Here is a 20,287-nt window from a genome sequence, read left to right on the forward strand (position 1 = left end):
CTCGTCGAACAGATTTGCGCCGCATATCTCTGGACACTCCAGATCACACGGCTGTTGTCATTCCTGTGCTGGGCGTTAAACATGCAATTGCTGTCGATATTGATCCCATTGACAGCTTCATTTACTGGACTGATGATGAAGTAAGTTGACAGTCATATTTAGTGGATGGAAGGGTAAGTCAACAGTAACAAACTGTAGTGTGGCGGAGAGGAGGTAGATGTGTGACTGAGGATGGGACAAGAGGAGGTAGATGTGAGGATGAGACAAGAGGAGGTAGATGTGAGGATGGGACAAGAGGAGGTAGATGTGAGGATGGGACAAGAGGAGGTAGATGTGAGGATGGGACAAGAGGAGGTAGATGTGAGGATGGGACAAGAGGAGGTAGATGTGAGGATGGGACAAGAGGAGGTAGATGTGAGGATGGGACAAGAGGAGGTAGATGTGAGGATGGGACAAGAGGAGGTAGATGTGAGGATGGGACAAGAGGAGGTAGATGTGAGGATGGGACAAGAGGAGGTAGATGTGAGGATGGGACAAGAGGAGGTAGATGTGAGGATGGGACAAGAGGAGGTAGATGTGAGGATGGGACAAGAGGAGGTAGATGTGAGGATGGGACAAGAGGAGGTAGATGTGAGGATGGGACAAGAGGAGGTAGATGTGAGGATGGGACAAGAGGAGGTAGATGTGAGGATGGGACAAGAGGAGGTAGATGTGAGGATGGGACAAGAGGAGGTAGATGTGAGGATGGGACAAGAGGTCCCATTGTCCCATAGATCAGAAGGATGGTGGGGACACTGTGTGTGGGTACTCACCTAGTTGTGCTTGCATGGGTTTAGCTCTGGCTCTTTGGGCCCGCCTTTCAATTGTCAATCAACTATTGTTTTCTTCATCTTTTCAACACTCCCCCCCCCCCCCTTCCTCCCCAGGAAGCAGCCTGTAGCAGCTGTCTAACTCCTAGGTATTTATTTACTGCTAGTGAACAGAAGCATCAGGATGAAAGAAACTCTGCCATTTGTTCCAGCATTTGCCGAGGATTGATCCCCAAACACTGGGACCACGGATCCCGAGCACTGTTCACTAGGCCATCAGGCCCCTAACACACACAGGTGTTTCGTTACATTCAACGCTGGTTTTTTGTGAATTTGTTGTTTCTTATTATATCATGTACATGCCAAGCTGTATGTCAAGTGTTAAAGGTAATTCTTTTATTTGGATTAAATTAGTTTGTATTTTACCCAAGTTTTTTCTGATACTTTAATTCTTGCCCATCATACTCACACTGCAAAAGTAAAATGTTTTTATTTTGTCACTGAAGCATACCAACTGCTGGGTATTACTGCAGTACCTTTGATGTAACAACGTTATTTAATGTGAAGATAGTGATACTTGCTCTTATTATGCTATTAGTAATATTATAGGATAAAGTGGGCTAAATGGAGGGAAGAGGGAAGGGTGGGGAGGGCACCTGGCCCCTACATTTCCTCTCTGGGCTGATGCTTCCCACATCCTTCTATTCCAATACTGCTTCCCTTTCTTCTCTGGGCTGATGCCTCCCACATCCTTCTATTCCAATACTGCTTCCCTTTCTTCTCTGGGCTGATGCCTCTCACATCCTTCTATTCCAATACTGCTTCCCTTTCTTCTCTGGGCTGATGCCTCCCACATCCTTCTATTCCAATACTGCTTCCCTTTCTTCTCTGGGCTGATGCCTCTCACATCCTTCTATTCCAATACTGCTTCCCTTTCTTCTCTGGGCTGATGCCCCACATCCTATGAAAGTGAGAAGCTCAGCAGTGATGTTGATGATCAGCAATATTTCTAGATTATAATATGATGCTTATGTTCATGACAACCTGATGACAGCCTAGTTATAGGCTTGTGTTAATGACAGCCTGATGACAGCCTAGTTATAGGCTTATGTTAATGACAGCCTAGCAGTCATGCCCTTTGTTAAGCTTTGCATCCTCCTATGCTTCTAGACACTCCGCATTCATCGTGCTAAATTAGATGGATCGGAACAAGAGGTGATAGTGTCTGCTGAAGTAGTCCATCCAGATGGTATTGCTGTAGATTGGATTGCACGCAACTTATACTGGACAGATGCAGGGCCCGACCGGATTGAGGTCGCAAGACTCAACGGAACTTCCAGAAAGGTGTGTGTTACTAGTTTGTATTCATTTCTAGTTGCTAATTACAGTATATGGAAGCGAGTTATATCAGCTTGATGACTCCTTCATGCTTCATTCTAGAATACCAGTATTGGAGTGGGACTCATAGTAAACAATTTGTAAAAATAAGCCATATTGCAGCTCATCCTTAAATAATGATAGTAGTCTTGGCCATAAATTACTTTCTATTCACCTGGGTTCACCTGGGAGCCCCAGACCCACACGCTGGCAATCCACACCCCAGTTCTGAAGCTGATGCTAGAGGATTCGGTTGTGTGCTATGGCTTCAGTGTCTTTCAGCACTGTGCTTCGTGTATGTTTTCCGGGGGTGCGAGAGCCTGCTTGATGGGGTTCTGGGAGTTCTTCTACTCTCCAAACCCGGCCCGAGGCTAGGCTTGACTTGTGAGAGTTTGGTCCACCAGGTTGTTGCTTGGAGCAACCTGCAGGCCCACATACCCACCACAGCCCAGTTGGTCCGGCACGTTTTTTAGAAAAGAGTCAAGTCTTCTCTTGAAGACATCCACGGTTGTTCCGGCTATATTTTTTATGCTCACTGGGAGGACGTTGAAAAATCGCGGACCTCTGATGTTTATACAGTGTTCTCTGATTGTGCCTATGGCACCCCTGCTCTTCACTGGTTCTATTCTGCATTTTCTTCCATATCGTTCACTTCAGTATGTTATTTTACTGTGTAGATTTGGGACCTGGCCCTCCTGTATTTTCCATGTGTATATTATTTGGTATCTCTCTCTCGTGTCTCCTTTCTGGCGAGTACATTTGGAGAGCTCCGAGACGATCCCAATAATTTAGGTGCTTTATCACGTCTGTGTGCTGTAAATGTTCTCTGTATTCCCTCTATTTCAGCAATCTCTCCTGCTCTGAAGGGGAAAGCGAGTACAGAGCAGTACTCAAGACGGGACAACACAAGTGACTTAAAGAGTACAACCATTGTGATGGGATCCCGGGATTTGAAAGTTCTTGTAATCCATCCTATCATTTTTCTGGCTGATGCAATATTTGCTTCGTTATGCTTCCTAAACGTTAGATCTTTGGACATTATTATTCCCAAATCCTTGACATGCTGTTTTCCTACTATTGGCAGATTCAATTGTGTTTTGTACCCTGTATTATGTTTCAGGTTCTTATTTTTGCCATACCTGAGTACCTGGAATCTATCACTGTTAAACATCATGTTATTTTCTGCTGCCCAGTCAAAAACTTTGATGATATCTGCTTGTAGTTTTTCAATTATAGAGGTAATTTTAATCAATTACCGCAGAGGTAATTTTCATGCTGATTTTTGTGTCGTCTGCAAAGGATGACATGAAGCTGTGATTGGTATTTTTGTCTATATCTAATATGAGAATAAGGAAAAGCAGTGGTGTAAGGACTGTACCTTGAGATACAGAGCTTTTAACTCGCTTGAACTCGATTTTGTTACTCTTTGTGTTCTATTTGCCAGGAAATTGAGTATCCAACGTCCTACTTTACCAGTTATTCCCATTGACTTCATTTTGTGTGCGATCACTTCATGATCACATTTGTCGAATGCCTTTGCAAAGTCTGTGTATACTACATCTGCATTTTGCTTTTCTTCTAAAGCTTCTGTGATTTTGCCATAGTGGTTGAGTAACTGTGACAGACAGGATCTTCCCGCTTTAAATCCATGTTGTCCGGGGTTATGTAGTTCATTATTTTCCATAAAACTAGAAATTTGATTCCTAATCACACTTTAAAAACTTTTATTATGCGTGATGTTAGTACAATTGGTCGATAATTTTTTGCCAAGGCTTTACTTGTGCAGTGGAGCTATATTTGCTGATTTAAGTGCAGTTGGTATCTCCCCCGTCTCTAGGCTCTTTCTCCATATAATACTGAGCGCTCGCGCTACTGGTACTTTACATTTCTTGATGAATATTGAATTACAGGAGTCTGGCTTAGGAGCTGAGTGTATGGACATACTGTCAGTTTCTCTCAAAATCTTCCGAGTTCGTGTTAATATCCGTTATATTATCTGCAGTTTGAATGTCATTCATAAAGAAGCTGTCTGGGTCATCAACTTTCATGTTGTTTATTGGTGTGCTAAACATAGCCTCATACTGGCTTCCGTGAATGTTACTAATCTCTCTGTTGTCCTCTTTGTACGTACCTTCAGTTGTAATTAACCCTTAAGCTGCTAAGGGGTTCTGAGAAAATTTATAGCCCTGTGTGGAAGAAAAAATTCTAAAAAATTATTTCGTCTTCTAAAAACGTTAATTTGTGTTCCCTGAGCACGGGGGAAAATAAAAATCGTATGTGACATATTTTGGGCGCAATAGGCTGAGGAAGTCTGGCAAAATGTGGGCGTTGACAGAGCGGTCTTCAGAGCCAGTCAGCGTCACTTGAGCTGACAGGTGGGAGTGGCAATTTGTTGTTTATGAATTTATAGAATAGACCTGGTTCTGTTTTACATTTGTCTGCAATCCCTTTTTCAAAATTTCTTTCTGCCTCTCTCCTCATTGCCGTGTAGTTGTTTCTCGCATCTTTGTATCGTTGGTATGTTTGGGGGTTTGGTCTCTTCCTGTATTGATTCCATTTTTGTGTCTTTTGGTGTCTGGCCCTCTCGCAATTTCTATTGAACCAATCCTGTTTATTAGTTCTACATCTCTGTTTTGGTATAAATTTTTTTGTGCCTTTATCATATATTTCACAAAACTTGACATACATCTCATTCACTTCCTTGCCTAGCAACAAGTCTGTCCAATTATACTCACTAAAAATTTTTCTAAGGTTGCAATAATGTCTTCTCCTGAAGTCAGGTTTTTCAACTGCTTCAACTTCCTTATTTTCTTCCAGATTATAGCGCATTGCATACTTTATTCCCAAAAAGACATGGTCACTTTTACCCAAGGGAGGAAGGTACTGAATGTCAAATATCTCTTCCTCCTTCCTGGTAAATATCAAATCTAGCATGGAGGGAGCGTCCCCTTCCCTTATCCTCGTAGCTTGTTTAACATGTTGATACAAGAATGTTTCCAGGATGAGGTCTACAAATCTACAGGTCCAAAAATCTTCTGTTTTAGCTTCATATGCTTCCCAGTCTATGGATTTAAAGTTGAAGTCACCGACTATCAACAGTCGTGACCTATCGTTCTCCGCTCTCGCTATGATCTCTCTCATTATTGTTATAAGACCTTCTCGTTTACTATCTAGCTCCTCCTTTGACCATGTGCTGCTTGGCGGTGGACTATATGCATTTATGATCATTAGTTTATCATCCTCATGGCAGATCTCTAGTGCTATTATGTCAACTTCTTGTGGATTGGCAGTCATTTTTTCCTTCACCTTTGGGTGTTCTTTCACCAGCACAGCAACGCCACCGCCTTTCCTAATTTTTCTGTCCCGTCTCCAAATTGAGTAGCCCCTTGGGAATATGACCTCATTTAAAATAACATCTTCAAGTTTTGTCTCCGTGAGTGCAACAATGTCTGGTGTCTGCAGCTGTATTACATCACTTAACTCCAGTATCTTCGATCTTACTCCATCTATGTTGGTGTATGCAATCTTCAGGAACTTGTTCCCCTTCTTATTTTTCACTCCCCCTTTCTCTGATTTTGTTGGTTTGCCTTTATGTACCACTTTACTGGTCTGCCTACCCCTAACACTTTGTAGAAAAAATAATTGATTTCTTCATTCCTGCTCTCATTTAAACGTTTTGCCTCGGCGAGGTTCAGTTTCAGCTTCTCTGTCTTCTTTTGAAAGATCTCGTCTTAACGACCACACTTTCCCATCCTCATCACTTTGTAATTTTCTAGCATTCCTTAGTACTTCTTTCATCTGTTTGGCACCATTTAGGGTGATCCTCAAAGGTCGATCTTTCCCTTTTACGTATCTGCCTATTCTCCTGTAGTCGCACACATTCTCTATGGTTGTAAGACCTTCCACGAGGCCAACAATTTTATCTACTACTTTTGCTTCTTCTACAGCTCTTTCTGACCTAGATGTTATCTCCATTTTTTTGCAACCAAAAATTATCAGGGACTTACTCCGATCAACTGTGTTTTGCACCAACTTTGAATTAGATGCTAATTCTTTTCTCACTTCCAGCCTAATGTTTGTTTTATCTTGGTTGCTGCAGTGTTTGACTTCCTTAACTGCTTCTTCTATTTTTTCCTTCTCCTTGGCCACTTGTGCGTAGGTGAGTTGCATATCTTTCTTGCACTGTTCTATTCCCTGTGTAACTTCCTCCATCTTTGCCGACAAAAGCTGTTTCTCCTGTTGAATTTCCTTGCCTAACCTATTGTAGTCATTTATGTTTAAATTTACTTTAACATCTTCCAAAGCTATTTTTTTTAAGTTTATTTTCTTCCATGGCTTTGCAATTTGTTTCCAATTGATTCTTATCCTTGCACAAGTCTTTCACTAAACCCTCAAGACACAACTTTGCTATTTAAATGGTCATTACTTTCTTTCAATTTACTAATTATTTCTACATGAGAGTTCACTATAGTATCTAATTTTACCAACTTGTTATGTAGACTTCTAATATCAATGCTTTCTTCGTTGAATCCAGCAAAATCAAGGTCTATTTTGTATTTCCTCTTGCCGGCGGCCATCTTGAATGTTCTTCTCTGCACTGGAAACACTAGGGCAACTTTTTCTCAACCGCTACTTCACTTCCCTTGGCACATTCCTGTTATCTCACCTATTTTTCAAGAGCACTATACCTTTATTTTCTCTGGGACACCACTCATTATCATCATCCTGTACTACAATACTTAGGATTGTTGAAATATGTTGGAGCTCCTCTGAGGCAAGTGTTGACCCTAGGGGGTGTCACCTTTTGAATCAAAAGCCAACACAGAAGACACTGTTCAACATAACAAACCAATTACACCTGATAAATCCTTTTTTTTTTTTTTACAAACCTAGAAGCGGTATATAAATAATGTTTTGTATAATATATAATATATATACAGTAATAAAAAACATGGCACAAAGTAAAAGTCTACAGAAAACATTCCTACATAAATTATCTTGTCATTTTCTCTCCGGCCATAATAATAGGAGTAAATGAGGCAGAGTGACTGTTGCTTCCATGTAGCCAGCAGCGCCCTCAAGATGTACTCTAATATATTACCAATTGTCTCCAGCAGCGCCCTCAAGATGTACTCTAATATATTACCAATTCTTTCCTAAACTTTAAATACCCTTTTAAGTTGGCAATGAGGTGATGACTCATTCTCTGGACTGAGCAGAACACTAATATAATAACAAGGTGGGGATCCTGTCCAAAATATCTGCTACAATCAAAGCCCGTGTCAGAAACAGTAACTTATTTGTGATTATTTATGAATATGAGTCAGAGTTAACCCCCAACACAACTCTTCACACAGCAACCAGAAGTTACACACTGAATTTTAGAGACATAAAGCCAATGATTAAAGGAAAGAATATTTAAGAGTGTATAGTGTCTTCAGCCATCAAACACTACAACACTTCCAAACAAAATGGGGAGAAATTCAATGCTACTGCTTCTTTGGTAAATTTATAGTTCATAAATATAACTTTTTATTCATAATCCCTCATATTTAGCACCTTCACTGACCTTTCCCTTTGCCTATTTTTCCTTTATCATCACTTGCCCTTTGTATCTCCGCTGGTTTTTATAACACCCTTACAGAGAAAATGCCAGATGTGAATAAAGTACACACTTATCTTGATACTCATCATCATCAGTGTCTACACTTTGTCCTCACTTATTATCATAAAATATGTAATTGGCCAAACTTTCCTAAAGTGTGTTTTAATTCAGTCCAATTTCTCTTGACAGATTCTTATTGCTGATAACCTTGATGAGCCAAGAGCCATTGCGATAGACCCTGATGGTGGGCTCATGTTCTGGACAGATTGGGGTACAAATCCAAAGATAGAACGCGCAGCCCTCGATGGCTCTATGCGACAGGTCATAATTAATTCAGGCCTTGGGTGGCCCAATGGTGTTGCAATTGATTCAGAGCTGAGAAAAATATATTGGTGCGATGCCAAGGAAGACAAAATCGAGGTAAGTGTAATAAAATATAAATGATTAAATTCTGTACAGTATATAACATTTACTCCTTGAATCTTTTTGAAATGTGTTGGTTGAAAGGGTGAACTGCTTGCCAGAGTTTAATGACTTTTGATGGAGCCTAACCACTTAACTGTGCCAACCGAGTAATCTTGGTCGCCGGGAAACTGCGCCAACCGAGAAAACTCTTTTTGATTTTTCTGTACCAATTGTAAATGTGTACGAGCTTGGTTGTGTACGAAATGGACTCTTAGGACCTCCAGTGAGAGGCAGCCATCTTGGAAATAATTCCCAGAATGCCCTAGGGCTGCTGGCTGGGTTAGTACAGTACTGAATGAGCAACCATGGGTGGTGCACGCGCCTCTGGCTCCCAAACACCTGTCTGACGCGGTGTTGAAAGATAACGCTCTGACGGTGAAATTCAAACTTATTGTTTGAAGAACATAAGGGTCATGATATTAGTGAAGCTAGGCGCAATAAGGACCTAACACAGAGATTGGATGCAAGTGATACAGCACCTATGAGGACGATACAGCGAGCGTATACAGTTGTAGCTCCGAGAGTCACCCTTGCAATCCTATGCTATCTACAATTTTAGATGATACATAGATGAATCGTTTTCTGCGTTCAGTGATGATGCATCTGATACAAATAGCATAGATGAACAGTGTTAGTGGCTTCCATGGTGGTGTTTTCCATAGATATTTTCAAGAATACCTAAATCTCTTCCTAACTGATGGACACTCTTTGAGGCTAGCTGAATCTCTTTCTGACTGACGGACACTCTTTGAGGTAAGATGAATCTCTTCTTGTGTGGGACCATACAAAGCGATCTTTTCAAGACTACCTTACAAATTGATCTTTTTCCTATAATCTTTTCAAGTCTACCTTATGCTTTACAAGCTTGGCTACATACAACCTACAAGTACTAAAGCCAAGGGTGTACGTGAGTGCGTTATTTGCAAGCACACAGAATGGAGAAACAGGAAGCGAAAATTTATCTGTACCTGGTGCACTGAGTGAAGTCGCACTGTGTACCATGGGCTACTTCGTTGATTATTACTCACTTCCGAAGTACTGTGTGTAATACAGTGTGTTACTCTGTGAATAGTGTGTGAAACTGTACATATTGTAATTTTAGTGAATTTTTAACAGGTAATATTTGCGACAATAAACATTTATTGTGGACACATTACTGACACATGTATAACAGTTCCAGGGAACATTATGAACGTTCTACTGTATACATGTTGTAAAGGACACAAATATGCATCATATATGATAAAAACAAACAAACAAATAAATCGCTTTGGAAATACATAAAACAAATAATTGAAAATATATTTGTGGCAACGTCTGGTGCTTGAATGGCCCATGCGACTGTGTCTGGGTGATTCACCCCACAGGCGACCAGGCCCTGATGACGTCACAGCGCACCTTGTCCATGTCCCCACAACCAAAGTAAGTGGAATTTGGTATTTATTTTTACATAGACATGTTCATGGAAGGGATTTTATCATTTTACAAAGAAAACAGAATTTTTTGGGAACACTTTATTTCATGCGCACCGGGGCAATTTCACAATAAACTCGGCGCAGCACGGTGGTTAAGCCACGTGACGACAACATGTGGAGCTAAATCCAGCGCAAGTTAAAATGATGGTACACTCCCTGACCCTTCTTCCAAACAACTCGGTTCCAGTCGCAATTGGATATGTAGTTGTGTATGGATATGTGGTCGAATTATTCCCCAGGCACGAAATATAATAATTTAATGTACAAAAGTACATAATAGATTATTGTTTCAATATTTATACCTTAAACAAAAATCACAGAATACTGGTAATACAGTACATGTAACAATAAATATGAATGCACTGTTGGGACATATTATGCCACCGATGGGGGAAACCGAACGAATTCTGTCTCTGCAACTGTACTCCCAAACAGGACCAGTCAATGTAATTAGTGCATATGCACCAACCCTGACTTCTCCAGCAGAGGCAAAGGAAAAATTCTACGATGACCTCAACAGAGTCATAGCGAGAATCCCTGTAAAGGAGCCACTGTTCATCCTCGGCGACTTCAACGCCAGAGTGGGTGCCGAGCACAACATTTGGCCCACTTGCCTGGGTCAATTCGGCATAGGAAGGATGAATGAGAACGGGCAACGTCTGCTAGAACTCTGCTGCCTTCATGGTCTTTGTGTCACCAACACGTTCTTCAGCACAAAGCCTCAACACCGAGTATCTTGGAGACACCCCAGATCCAAGCACTGGCACCAGCTTGACCTGATTCTTACCAGGCGTGCAAGTCTACCCAGCGTCAAGATTACGCGTAGCTACCAGAGTGCTGTCTGTGACACCGACCACTCCCTGGTATGTAGCAGGGTCAAGATGCAACCAAAGAAGATTCATCACTCGAAAAAGGCGGGCAGACCTCGCATCGACACCACCAAGACCCGCAACCAGGACAAGGTGGAAGATTTTGCACACGTGCTCGAGGAAGCTCTCCCTGGCCCAGCTGGGGTCACTGCCTGTAAAAGATGGGAGCACTTCAGAGACGCTGTGTTCAACGCTGCCATTTCCACCTTTGGCAAGAAGACCAGCAGGTCGGCAGACTGGTTCGAGGCTCACTCGGAAGAGATGACACCTGTAATCGAAGAGAAGAGAAACGCCTTGGCAGCCTACAAAGCCTGCCCAAGTCAGCGCAACTTACAGATCCTTCGGGCCGTCCGCTGCAAAGTGCAGCAGAGCGCCAGGCGATGTGCCAACAACTATTGGCTCCAGCTCTGCTCCCAGATACAGACTGCAGCGGATACAGGCAATGTAAGGGGAATGTATGACGGCATCAAGCAGGCCCTCGGCCCAATCCAGAGGAAGACCGCTCCTCTGAAATCTGCCACTGGCGAGGTGATTCAGGACCAGACACTGCAGCTGAAGCGCTGGGTCGAGTACTACTCTGAGCTATACGCCAGGGACAATGTGGTCACCGAAGATGCCCTGAGCGCCATTGAGTGTCTGCCTGTGTTAATGGAGCTCGACAGTGAACCGACCCTGGAAGAACTCAGCGATGCCCTGGACTCCCTTGCTTCTGGTAAAGCTCCTGGCAAAGATGGCATTCCTGCTGAGACCTTGAAGTGCTGCAGAGATAGCCTGCTCATGGAGCTGCACGAAATTCTCTGCCTCTGCTGGGAAGAAGGAGAGGTGCCACAGGACATGAGGGATGCCAACATCGTCACACTGTATAAGAATAAAGGTGACGGGCGACTGCAACAACTACCGTGGAATCTCCCTCCTCAGTATTGTCGGAAAGCTGTTTGCTCGAGTCGCATTGAAGAGGCTCCAAGTACTTGCAGAGAGTGTTTATCCAGAATCACAATGTGGATTCAGAGCTGGCAGGTCCACCATCGACATGGTTTTTTCCCTCAGACAACTGCAGGAGAAATGCAGGGAACAGAAGCAGCCACTCTTTGTAGCCTTCATAGATCTGACGAAGGCCTTCGACCTCGTCAGCAGGGATGGCCTGTTCAAGATCCTCCCCAAGATCGGATGCCCACCCAGGCTCCTCAGCATCATCAGATCTTTCCATGAGAACATGAGGGGCACCGTGGTCTTTGATGGCCTAACATCAGACGCCTTTGACATCCGAAGTGGAGTAAAGCAGGGCTGCGTACTGGCTCCAACCCTATTCGGGATTTTCTTCGCAGTTATGCTGCGGCACGCCTTCGGATCTGTCACGGAAGGCATTTACCTCCGGACCAGGTCGGATGGAAGGCTCTTTAACCTCGCCAGGCTGAGAGCCAAGACAAAGGTTCGGCTGAGGTGTCTGCGCGACTTCCTCTTTGCCGACGACGCAGCAGTCACTGCCCACTCAGCTGAAGACCTCCAACGGCTCATAACCCGCTTCAGCGAGGCCTCTCAGTCTTTCGGACTCACCATCAGTCTGAAGAAAACACAAGTCATGGGACAAGGAGTGGACTCCCCACCTGACATCGGCATCTCTGATTCCAAACTGGAAGTTGTTCACGACTTCGTGTACCTGGGCTCCACAATCTCTGACTCCCTCTCTCTTGATACGGAGCTAAACAAACGCATCGGTAAGGCATCTACTACCATGTCCAAACTGACAAAGAGAGTGTGGGCCAACAATAGGCTAACTGAGTATACTAAGATTCAGGTTTACAGATCCTGTGTCCTGAGCACTCTCCTTTATGGCAGTGAGTCTTGGACACTCCGCGCCCGTCAGGAAAGACGGCTGAATGCCTACCACATGCGCTGCCTTAGACACATCTTGGACATCACCTGGCAGGACAAGGTGACAAACAACAACGTCTTGGGGAGAGCAAGAATCACCAGCATGTACACAATGCTGAAACAGAGACGAATGCGCTGGCTCGGGCACGTTGTGCGAATGGGCGACGGCAGGATCCCCAAGGATCTCCTGTATGGAGAGCTGAGGCAGGGAAAGCGTCCAGTAGGCAAGCCCCAGCTACGGTACAAAGACGTATGCAAAAGGGACCTGAAAGCCATGGACGTCGATCTTGCTATATGGGAGACACTGGCTACAGACCGTTCAGCCTGGAGGCAGTCTGTTCAACGAGGTCTCTCCAAGTTCGAGGAGTCACTTGCCAAGGAATCGGAGGCAAAGAGACAGAGAAGGAAAGCCGGTAACCAGGAAGACAGACCAGAATCGGACTTCGTTTGTGCTCGGTGTGGGATGGACTGCCACTCTCGGATTGGCCTCATCAGTCACACCAGACGCTGCACCAGGATTGACAACTAGGGCGCAACTCCATAGTCTCCCGAGACTGAAGGATGCCTACTATAACAATAAATATGGGTACTCACCAATTGTCCAGATGTTTCCACATATGATCTTGGAATGATGTCTAGGTGAGTATGGTGGTGTTAAGGGTGAAAGTGGGTGTTGAGGGTTACATATAGAAGGAACACAAAAAGGTTTCAGTTTGAGCTCTTGAAAACTCGCTCAAAAGTCTTGAGTGTTAATTGTCTCAAGTGATCTCTCTATTTTTGAAAACTGTGGAATCTGTAAAATTACATCAGACTGAGGATTAACCCTTAACCCTCAGACCGCGCAATACATATAGAGATGATTTGAGTAACATTACCCATACCGTGCAATACATTAATACTGTAGCTGTTTTAGTGTCTAGTGCTTTAATTTAAATGCCCAGCGTGAGATAGGGGCAGCTATAGTGCAGCCACGACCGATAGTTGGCAGATGCCACCTAGAAAAAGAATCGTGGCCAACATTCCTGGGTGTGAGAGCCTCAGTACTGAGCGAGCCACCAAAGCTGATGCACGCAGCATGAGCTCACAGCACCGCTGTTCAGCTTGTGACCACAGCATCACCTAAAAAGTCAAAATATACATGTCCATTCTATTATTTAGCGATGATAGTATTACAGAAGACCCTTGACTGTGATAAAACTTACTAGAATTCTGATAATAACAGGAGTGTGGTGATATTTAGCACTGTGCTCCATGTTGGGAGGAGTAATGCTGTGGAGGGAGGGTGGTGGCGTTGTCTTCTGACTGTGTGTGGCCACCATTTATTGACTGCACTCACCATACCAGCTTAGTGGTTCGCTATGGTGAACACAAATGTGTTCACCATACTTATATATAACCAATACTTATATATAACCAATACTTATATATAACCAATACTTATATATAACATGTGTATAGAGTGTAGTAACAGCAATGGGAGTATGTTGGGAGCCGTCATTTATGTAAGGGAGGTGCGTCATCTGCACGACTTGTCATGTTGTTTACTGGTGGCCACTATGGTCTTTGGGCACCATACCAGCTTATTTGTACTGTATTGTGAATAAAACATGTAGACCTATATATATAATGTTTGTATATAGTGTAATAACACCACAAACAGTATTGTTGGAGGAGAAATATAAGTGCGTCTGGCCCTGAACCAGTGACGGCAGCAGCCACCAGCTGACTGTGTGCGTAGCTACGTCTCTTATTGCTTGAACTCGCCATAAAAGCTTAGATGTACAGTTATGGTGAACAAAACGTGTAGATACTTATATTTAATGTTTGTGTATAGTGAATAAAAGCAAAAACAGTATTGTTGGAGGAGTATGTTGGCGAGTGAGCAAGTGGTGGCGAGTAGCTGACTGGCTGTTGATTGAAGGCCACTCTTCGTTACTTTTTGACTCACAATACCAACTTAGTGGTTTGTTACGGTGAACAAAACATGCAGATACGTATATATAACATGTGTATATAGTATAATATCAGCAGAACTATTTGTTTATTGTTTTATGAACATAATACTTGACTCACTAATATGAACACAATAATTTTGAGTACAGCGATGGTTCACACATTTTATTATAAATATATCACAACACATTCTATTGAATGATATTACGGCAAAAAAAAAAAAAAAAAATTGGAGACATGGTAATAATATCTTTGTGGCAACCCCCGCCTGACAGCTCGGGTGGAGCAGACCTCGTCTGGCGACTGCTCTGTCAATGCCTCTTTTCTGTGGAGAACCCCTACCCCTTCGGCTCCGTGGAGCTATATCGGGCTGATGTGTATATATTAGACCATGGCAACAGTCAATCGAAGGAGTTCTTGGCCTACCAGAGACCAGAACCTGGCCCCCTCAAGAGAGGCACAAGGAGCAATGGCCTAATGACACCCTCGTGTAATTGGAAGCAGTCTTTGTCTGCAATCTACCAGTTCAGGCACCCAGAAAGGTAGGAATTCCAAAACAAAACTCCTGCTGATTAACACTTTCGCGCTTCGGCGAATGGAAAAAAAACTTTCCCCTTGCGCGTGTGGCGTTTCGGGCGATCAAGCGGCAACATTTAAAAGTGTATACTCTTGTCACTGTCCTGATGTTAATTTTCGATGTACGTATTTAATTTTTGTACCAATGTGTTCACAATAGAATGTTCTGGACGAACATAAGTATAAAATGTCACCAAAACATAAGTTAGATCAGCACCAAATAAAAAACTACGTCGATCACTAGCCGTGAGCGTCAGACAGCAACGAAATGTTTCTACTATCTTCAGAGTTGTCAACTCCACACTTGTCCTACAGGGTTAATTTTGGTATCACTGAAATCGCAATAAAATTCTCTACACGGACATATGCATATAAATATAGAATCAATGTCGCAGCCCACCCACAAGAGTGTGGGAAGTGGCCGAAGTGTTACCCGCGGCGGCATATCGGCAAAACCCGCATTGAAAAGTGTGTGTTCAATTCACTGTCCTGACATTATTTTTCGATGTATGTATTTCATTTTTGTACCAATGTGTTCGCAATAGAATGTTCTAGAAGAACATAAGTATAAAACGTCACATAAGGATGCGTTCGACCGGCAATAAATATAAAAACTACGTTGATTATACTCGTGTCAATAATACAATTGTTTTACCACGATGATTCACTGCCATGCTGTTCTCCCAAATAAGCTCTTCGGCTATTAGACAAAACGTAAATTTCATGGCGAACATTTGTAAACTATCCCCAAGTAGATCGGATCAAAATTGGAATTTATACAAATATTTTTTCTCGAGACTCCAGCCGGAGTCACCCATGCGGACACAAGAGAAAACTTGGTGACGATGTCCAGCGCCACCCCTGGGCGAAAGTGTTAAATACAGTATCCACTCTATTTAACTGCCTCTTTTTATACCGATCTGCCGGTAATAACGACCGATTTGGGAGATCGCTATTTTTAGCCTCGTATACCAGTCTGGCGGTCGATATTACTGAAGGTCAGTATTGGGTTTGTTTTGACATCAGGGGGTCCTCGCATGGCAAGCAGGCAGCCTAGTTCTATCATCCCCTCCTTCACCCTCACTGAACCTCTCCCCAACTTCCTCACTCCTACTCCCCCCCCCCCCCACACCCCCAACATCATAAGCTCCAGGGAGCCATAGGGGCGCTATCTTCCTCCCTCCCTCATAAGCTGGTATGATGCCCAAAGGGCATAGTGGCCACCCCTCTACACAGTATGACAAGTCATGCAGACGACGCATCCTCCATCACCCAAATGGCTCCTCCCAACAATGGGCGACGGGAGCCGGTCGGCCGAGCGGACAGCACGCTGGACTTGTGATCTTGTGGTTCCGGGGTCGATCCCAGGCGCCGGCGAGAAACGATAGGCAGAGTTTCTTTCACCCTATGCCGCTGTTACCTAGCAGTAAAATAGGTACCTGGGTGCTGGTCAGCTGTCATGGGCTGCTTCCTGGGGGTGGAGGCCTGGTCGAGGACTGGGCAACGGGGACACTAAAGCCCCGAAATCATCTCAAGATAACCTCAAGATAGGCAGACGGCTTATGAGGTCTGGGGCTCACCCCTTCCCCTCTCGGGGCGGGGAGGGCTACGCAGACAATCGGCGTGGCAGTAAAGTGTGATATTTGCTTGTGTGCTTGTCTGTATTTTTGGGATTGTAGGGAGTTTCTACCTCTGTTCAGTTTTTTGTTTTAGTTTTTTACCATGTGGGGTTTGTTTTGTTATGCCTACCTTCCTGGGTGCCTAACCCCGGTTGATGGCAGATAAGGAAAACCCCCAATCACAAGGGGGTTTTCCAGGGCCATTGCTCCCAGAAACCTCTCTGAAGGGGCCAGGTTCTGGCGCTGGTCCCTGGTAGGTCTGAACTCCTTAGCTAATGTCCCGGTCTAATATAACATACATTAGCCCAATAAGCTCCAGGGAGCCTCCCAGGGCTCGCCCAGAAAAAATGGCGTTTCATTGCATTCAACGCTGGTTTTTTATCACAGGGGTCTTCTGTGATACTATCATCGCTAAATAATACCAGTTACATATATTCTTTACATTTTTATGCGATGCTGTGGTCACAAGCTGAACAGCAGTGCTGTTAGCTCTTGCTGCGTGCACCAGCCTCAGTTGCTCAGTCAGTACTGATGCTCTCACACCTGGGAATGTTGCCCACGATTTTTTTTTAAATGGGGTCTGTTTATAAGAGCCCTGAGGAAGCCGATGTGAACCGCGTGTAGCCACGGGACTTTTAGAATCATGCGCGAGACCCTCAGTCATACATGTATGAAATGCGCCATCTTGTGAAAGTTCCTCCCTACATACATGTATGATTTGCACCATTTAAGGGTTAAGCAATGTGTTACGTAGCATAATTTTTGTATAAATAATATAATTTACTGTATACATATAGCATTGTATGCAGGCTTTCAGTGTAATTTGTATACCTATATTTATCATAAACCTGTTCCTGGCACAGCTTTGAGGAAGTGCCTTGCAATCTACTCATTTGCTGCTGTTCTATATGGGAATATTGTCGAGAAGTTGATTCAAACACTGGCAAGAAAAGCGTAATTGTGCTCTGACGATAACCACAGCCAACTGCTGTGGTATATAATAACCTTATCGCATAGTAGCCAATTACAAAACTACAGCATAAATTGTTTATGCATGTTTGTTGACTCCATTTCATCCATATAATTATAACCATATTTATGTAAGCCTTATTTATGTACAGTAACACATGTATACATAATTTGTATAAAATTGGAAAAAATTTAATATGCAATTCCTACGAAATATACAACATTATTAATATAATTGTCCACGTTGCCCATCACTACAAATTGATGCACATATTTTTCGCAGATGGCAGCTCTGGACGGCAGTGAGAGAAGGGTGGTTCTGAGTGAGCATCTTCCACACGTGTTTGGCTTCTCTCTCTTGGGCGACTTTTTGTACTGGACTGACTGGCAGAGGAGGAGCATAGAGAGAGTCAACAAGTTTGATGGTTAGTGACAAGTGTGTCATATTATATCAGCCATGTGGGTAAATAATAGGGATTAGCAGCCCTGTGGAAGTGTGCCGGGCGAGTTGATCCTGGGAAAGAGTGTGCCGGGCGAGTTGATCCTGTGGAAGTGTGTGCCGGGCGAGTTGATCCTGTGGAAGTGTGTGCCAGGCGAGTTGATCCTGTGGAAGTGTGTGCCAGGCGAGTTGATCCTGTGGAAGTGTGTGCCAGGCGAGTTGATCCTGTGGAAGTGTGTGCCAGGCGAGTTGATCCTGTGGAAGCGTGTGCCAGGCGAGTTGACCCTGTGGAAGTGTGTGCCAGGCGAGTTGATCCTGTGGAAGTGTGTGCCAGGCGAGTTGATCCTGTGGAAGTGTGTGCCAGGCGAGTTGATCCTGTGGAAGTGTGTGCCAGGCGAGTTGATCCTGTGGAAGTGTGTGCCAGGCGAGTTGATCCTGTGGAAGTGTGTGCCAGGCGAGTTGATCCTGTGGAAGTGTGTGCCAGGCGAGTTGATCCTGTGGAAGTGTGTGCCAGGCGAGTTGATCCTGTGGAAGAGTGTGTGCAGGGAGAGTCGGTCATGTGGGAGAATGTCCAGGGCATGTCGAGCCTGTGGGAGAATGTGCAGGGAGAAGCGCTCCTGTGGGGGAATGTTTATGAAACAATAAACAAAAGAAGCAGAGCATTGAACCAATGATGATAAAGTTGTGTGAAATGTACCATACAGTAGCTCCCATAGTCCAGGTCTGGTACCACTCCCTGCAGTAGCTCCCATAGTCCAGGTCTGGTACCACTCCCTGCAGTAGCTCCCATAGTCCAGGTCTGGTACCACTCCCTGCAGTAGCTCCCATAGTCCAGGTCTGGTACCACTCCCTGCAGTAGCTCCCATAGTCCAGGTCTGGTACCACTCCCTGCAGTAGCTCCCATAGTCCAGGTCTGGTACCACTCCCTGCAGTAGCTCCCATAGTCCAGGTCTGGTACCACTCCCTGCAGTAGCTCCCATAGTCCAGGTCTGGTACCACTCCCTGCAGTAGCTCCCATAGTCCAGGTCTGGTACCACTCCCTGCAGTAGCTCCCATAGTCCAGGTCTGGTACCACTCCCTGCAGTAGCTCCCATAGTCCAGGTCTGGTACCACTCCCTGCAGTAGCTCCCATAGTCCAGGTCTGGTACCACTCCCTGCAGTAGCTCCCATAGTCCAGGTCTGGTACCACTCCCTGCAGTAGCTCCCATAGTCCAGGTCTGGTACCACTCCCTGCAGTAGCTCCCATAGTCCAGGTCTGGTACCACTCCCTGCAGTAGCTCCCATAGTCCAGGTCTGGTACCACTCCCTGCAGTAGCTCCCATAGTCCAGGTCTGGTACCACTCCCTGCAGTAGCTCCCATAGTCCAGCTGTGGTACCACTCCCTGCAGTAGCTCCCATAGTCCAGCTGTGGTACCACTCCCTGCAGTAGCTCCCATAGTCCAGCTGTGGTACCACTCCCTGCAGTAGCTCCCATAGTCCAGCTGTGGTACCACTCCCTGCTGTAGCTCCCATAGTCCAGCTGTGGTACCACTCCCTGCAGTAGCTCCCATAGTCCAGCTGTGGTACCACTCCCTGCAGTAGCTCCCATAGTCCAGCTGTGGTACCACTCCCTGCAGTAGCTCCCATAGTCCAGCTCTGGTACCACTCCCTGCAGTAGCTCCCATACTCCAGCTCTGGTACCACTCCCTGCAGTAGCTCCCATACTCCAGCTCTGTTACCACTCCCTGCAGTAGCTCCCATACTCCAGCTCTGTTACCACTCCCTACAGTAGCTCCCATACTCCAGCTGTGGTACCACTCCCTGCAGTAGCTATAGTCCAACGATAGGTACCACTCCAGAGACCCCACAGCAATGCTTATGCTATTTAAATCACTGGCGCTGTCCCATCTTGAGTATTGCTCGGTACTCACTTCCCTCTTCAGAGCAAGAGAGATCTCTGAATTAGGGGGAATACATACTATACTGCACACATAGAAACGATAAACCATCTAAATTATTGGGACCGTCTCAAAGCTCTCAAAATGTACTCTCTGGAAAAAAAAGAAGATAAAAAAAGTTATCAAATAATAAGTATATACAGGGAAGATACTTGAAGGCCAGGCTCCATATTTGCACAGTAGAATAACAACATACTGGAACAAAAGATACAGAAGGAAATGAAGAATAGAACCAGTGAAGAGTAAAGGTGCCATAGGCACAATCAGAGAGCACTGTCTGAACATCAGAGGTCCACAGCTGTTCAACTCCCTCCCAGCAAGC

At 44.6% G+C, this 20,287-nt stretch overlaps 1 protein-coding gene across 3 annotated transcripts in view; it reads left to right on the forward strand.

The window, feature by feature from the left end:
* The window catches only part of arr (low-density lipoprotein receptor-related protein 6), a 125,484-nt gene that overhangs the window by 33,751 nt on the left and 71,446 nt on the right, over window positions 1-20,287 (forward strand). For all 3 annotated transcript variants that reach the window (XM_069313409.1, XM_069313408.1, XM_045764209.2), the window contains exons 8-11: window positions 1-140; window positions 1,980-2,153; window positions 7,981-8,211; window positions 17,873-18,014. The exon at window positions 1-140 is cut by the window's left edge and continues 24 nt beyond it. In XM_069313409.1, the coding sequence (XP_069169510.1) occupies window positions 1-140; window positions 1,980-2,153; window positions 7,981-8,211; window positions 17,873-18,014 (687 nt within the window). The remainder of the gene's footprint in view (window positions 141-1,979; window positions 2,154-7,980; window positions 8,212-17,872; window positions 18,015-20,287) is intronic.

This window comes from Procambarus clarkii, chromosome 75 (genome assembly GCF_040958095.1).
Source record: "Procambarus clarkii isolate CNS0578487 chromosome 75, FALCON_Pclarkii_2.0, whole genome shotgun sequence".
NCBI lineage: Eukaryota > Metazoa > Arthropoda > Malacostraca > Decapoda > Cambaridae > Procambarus > Procambarus clarkii.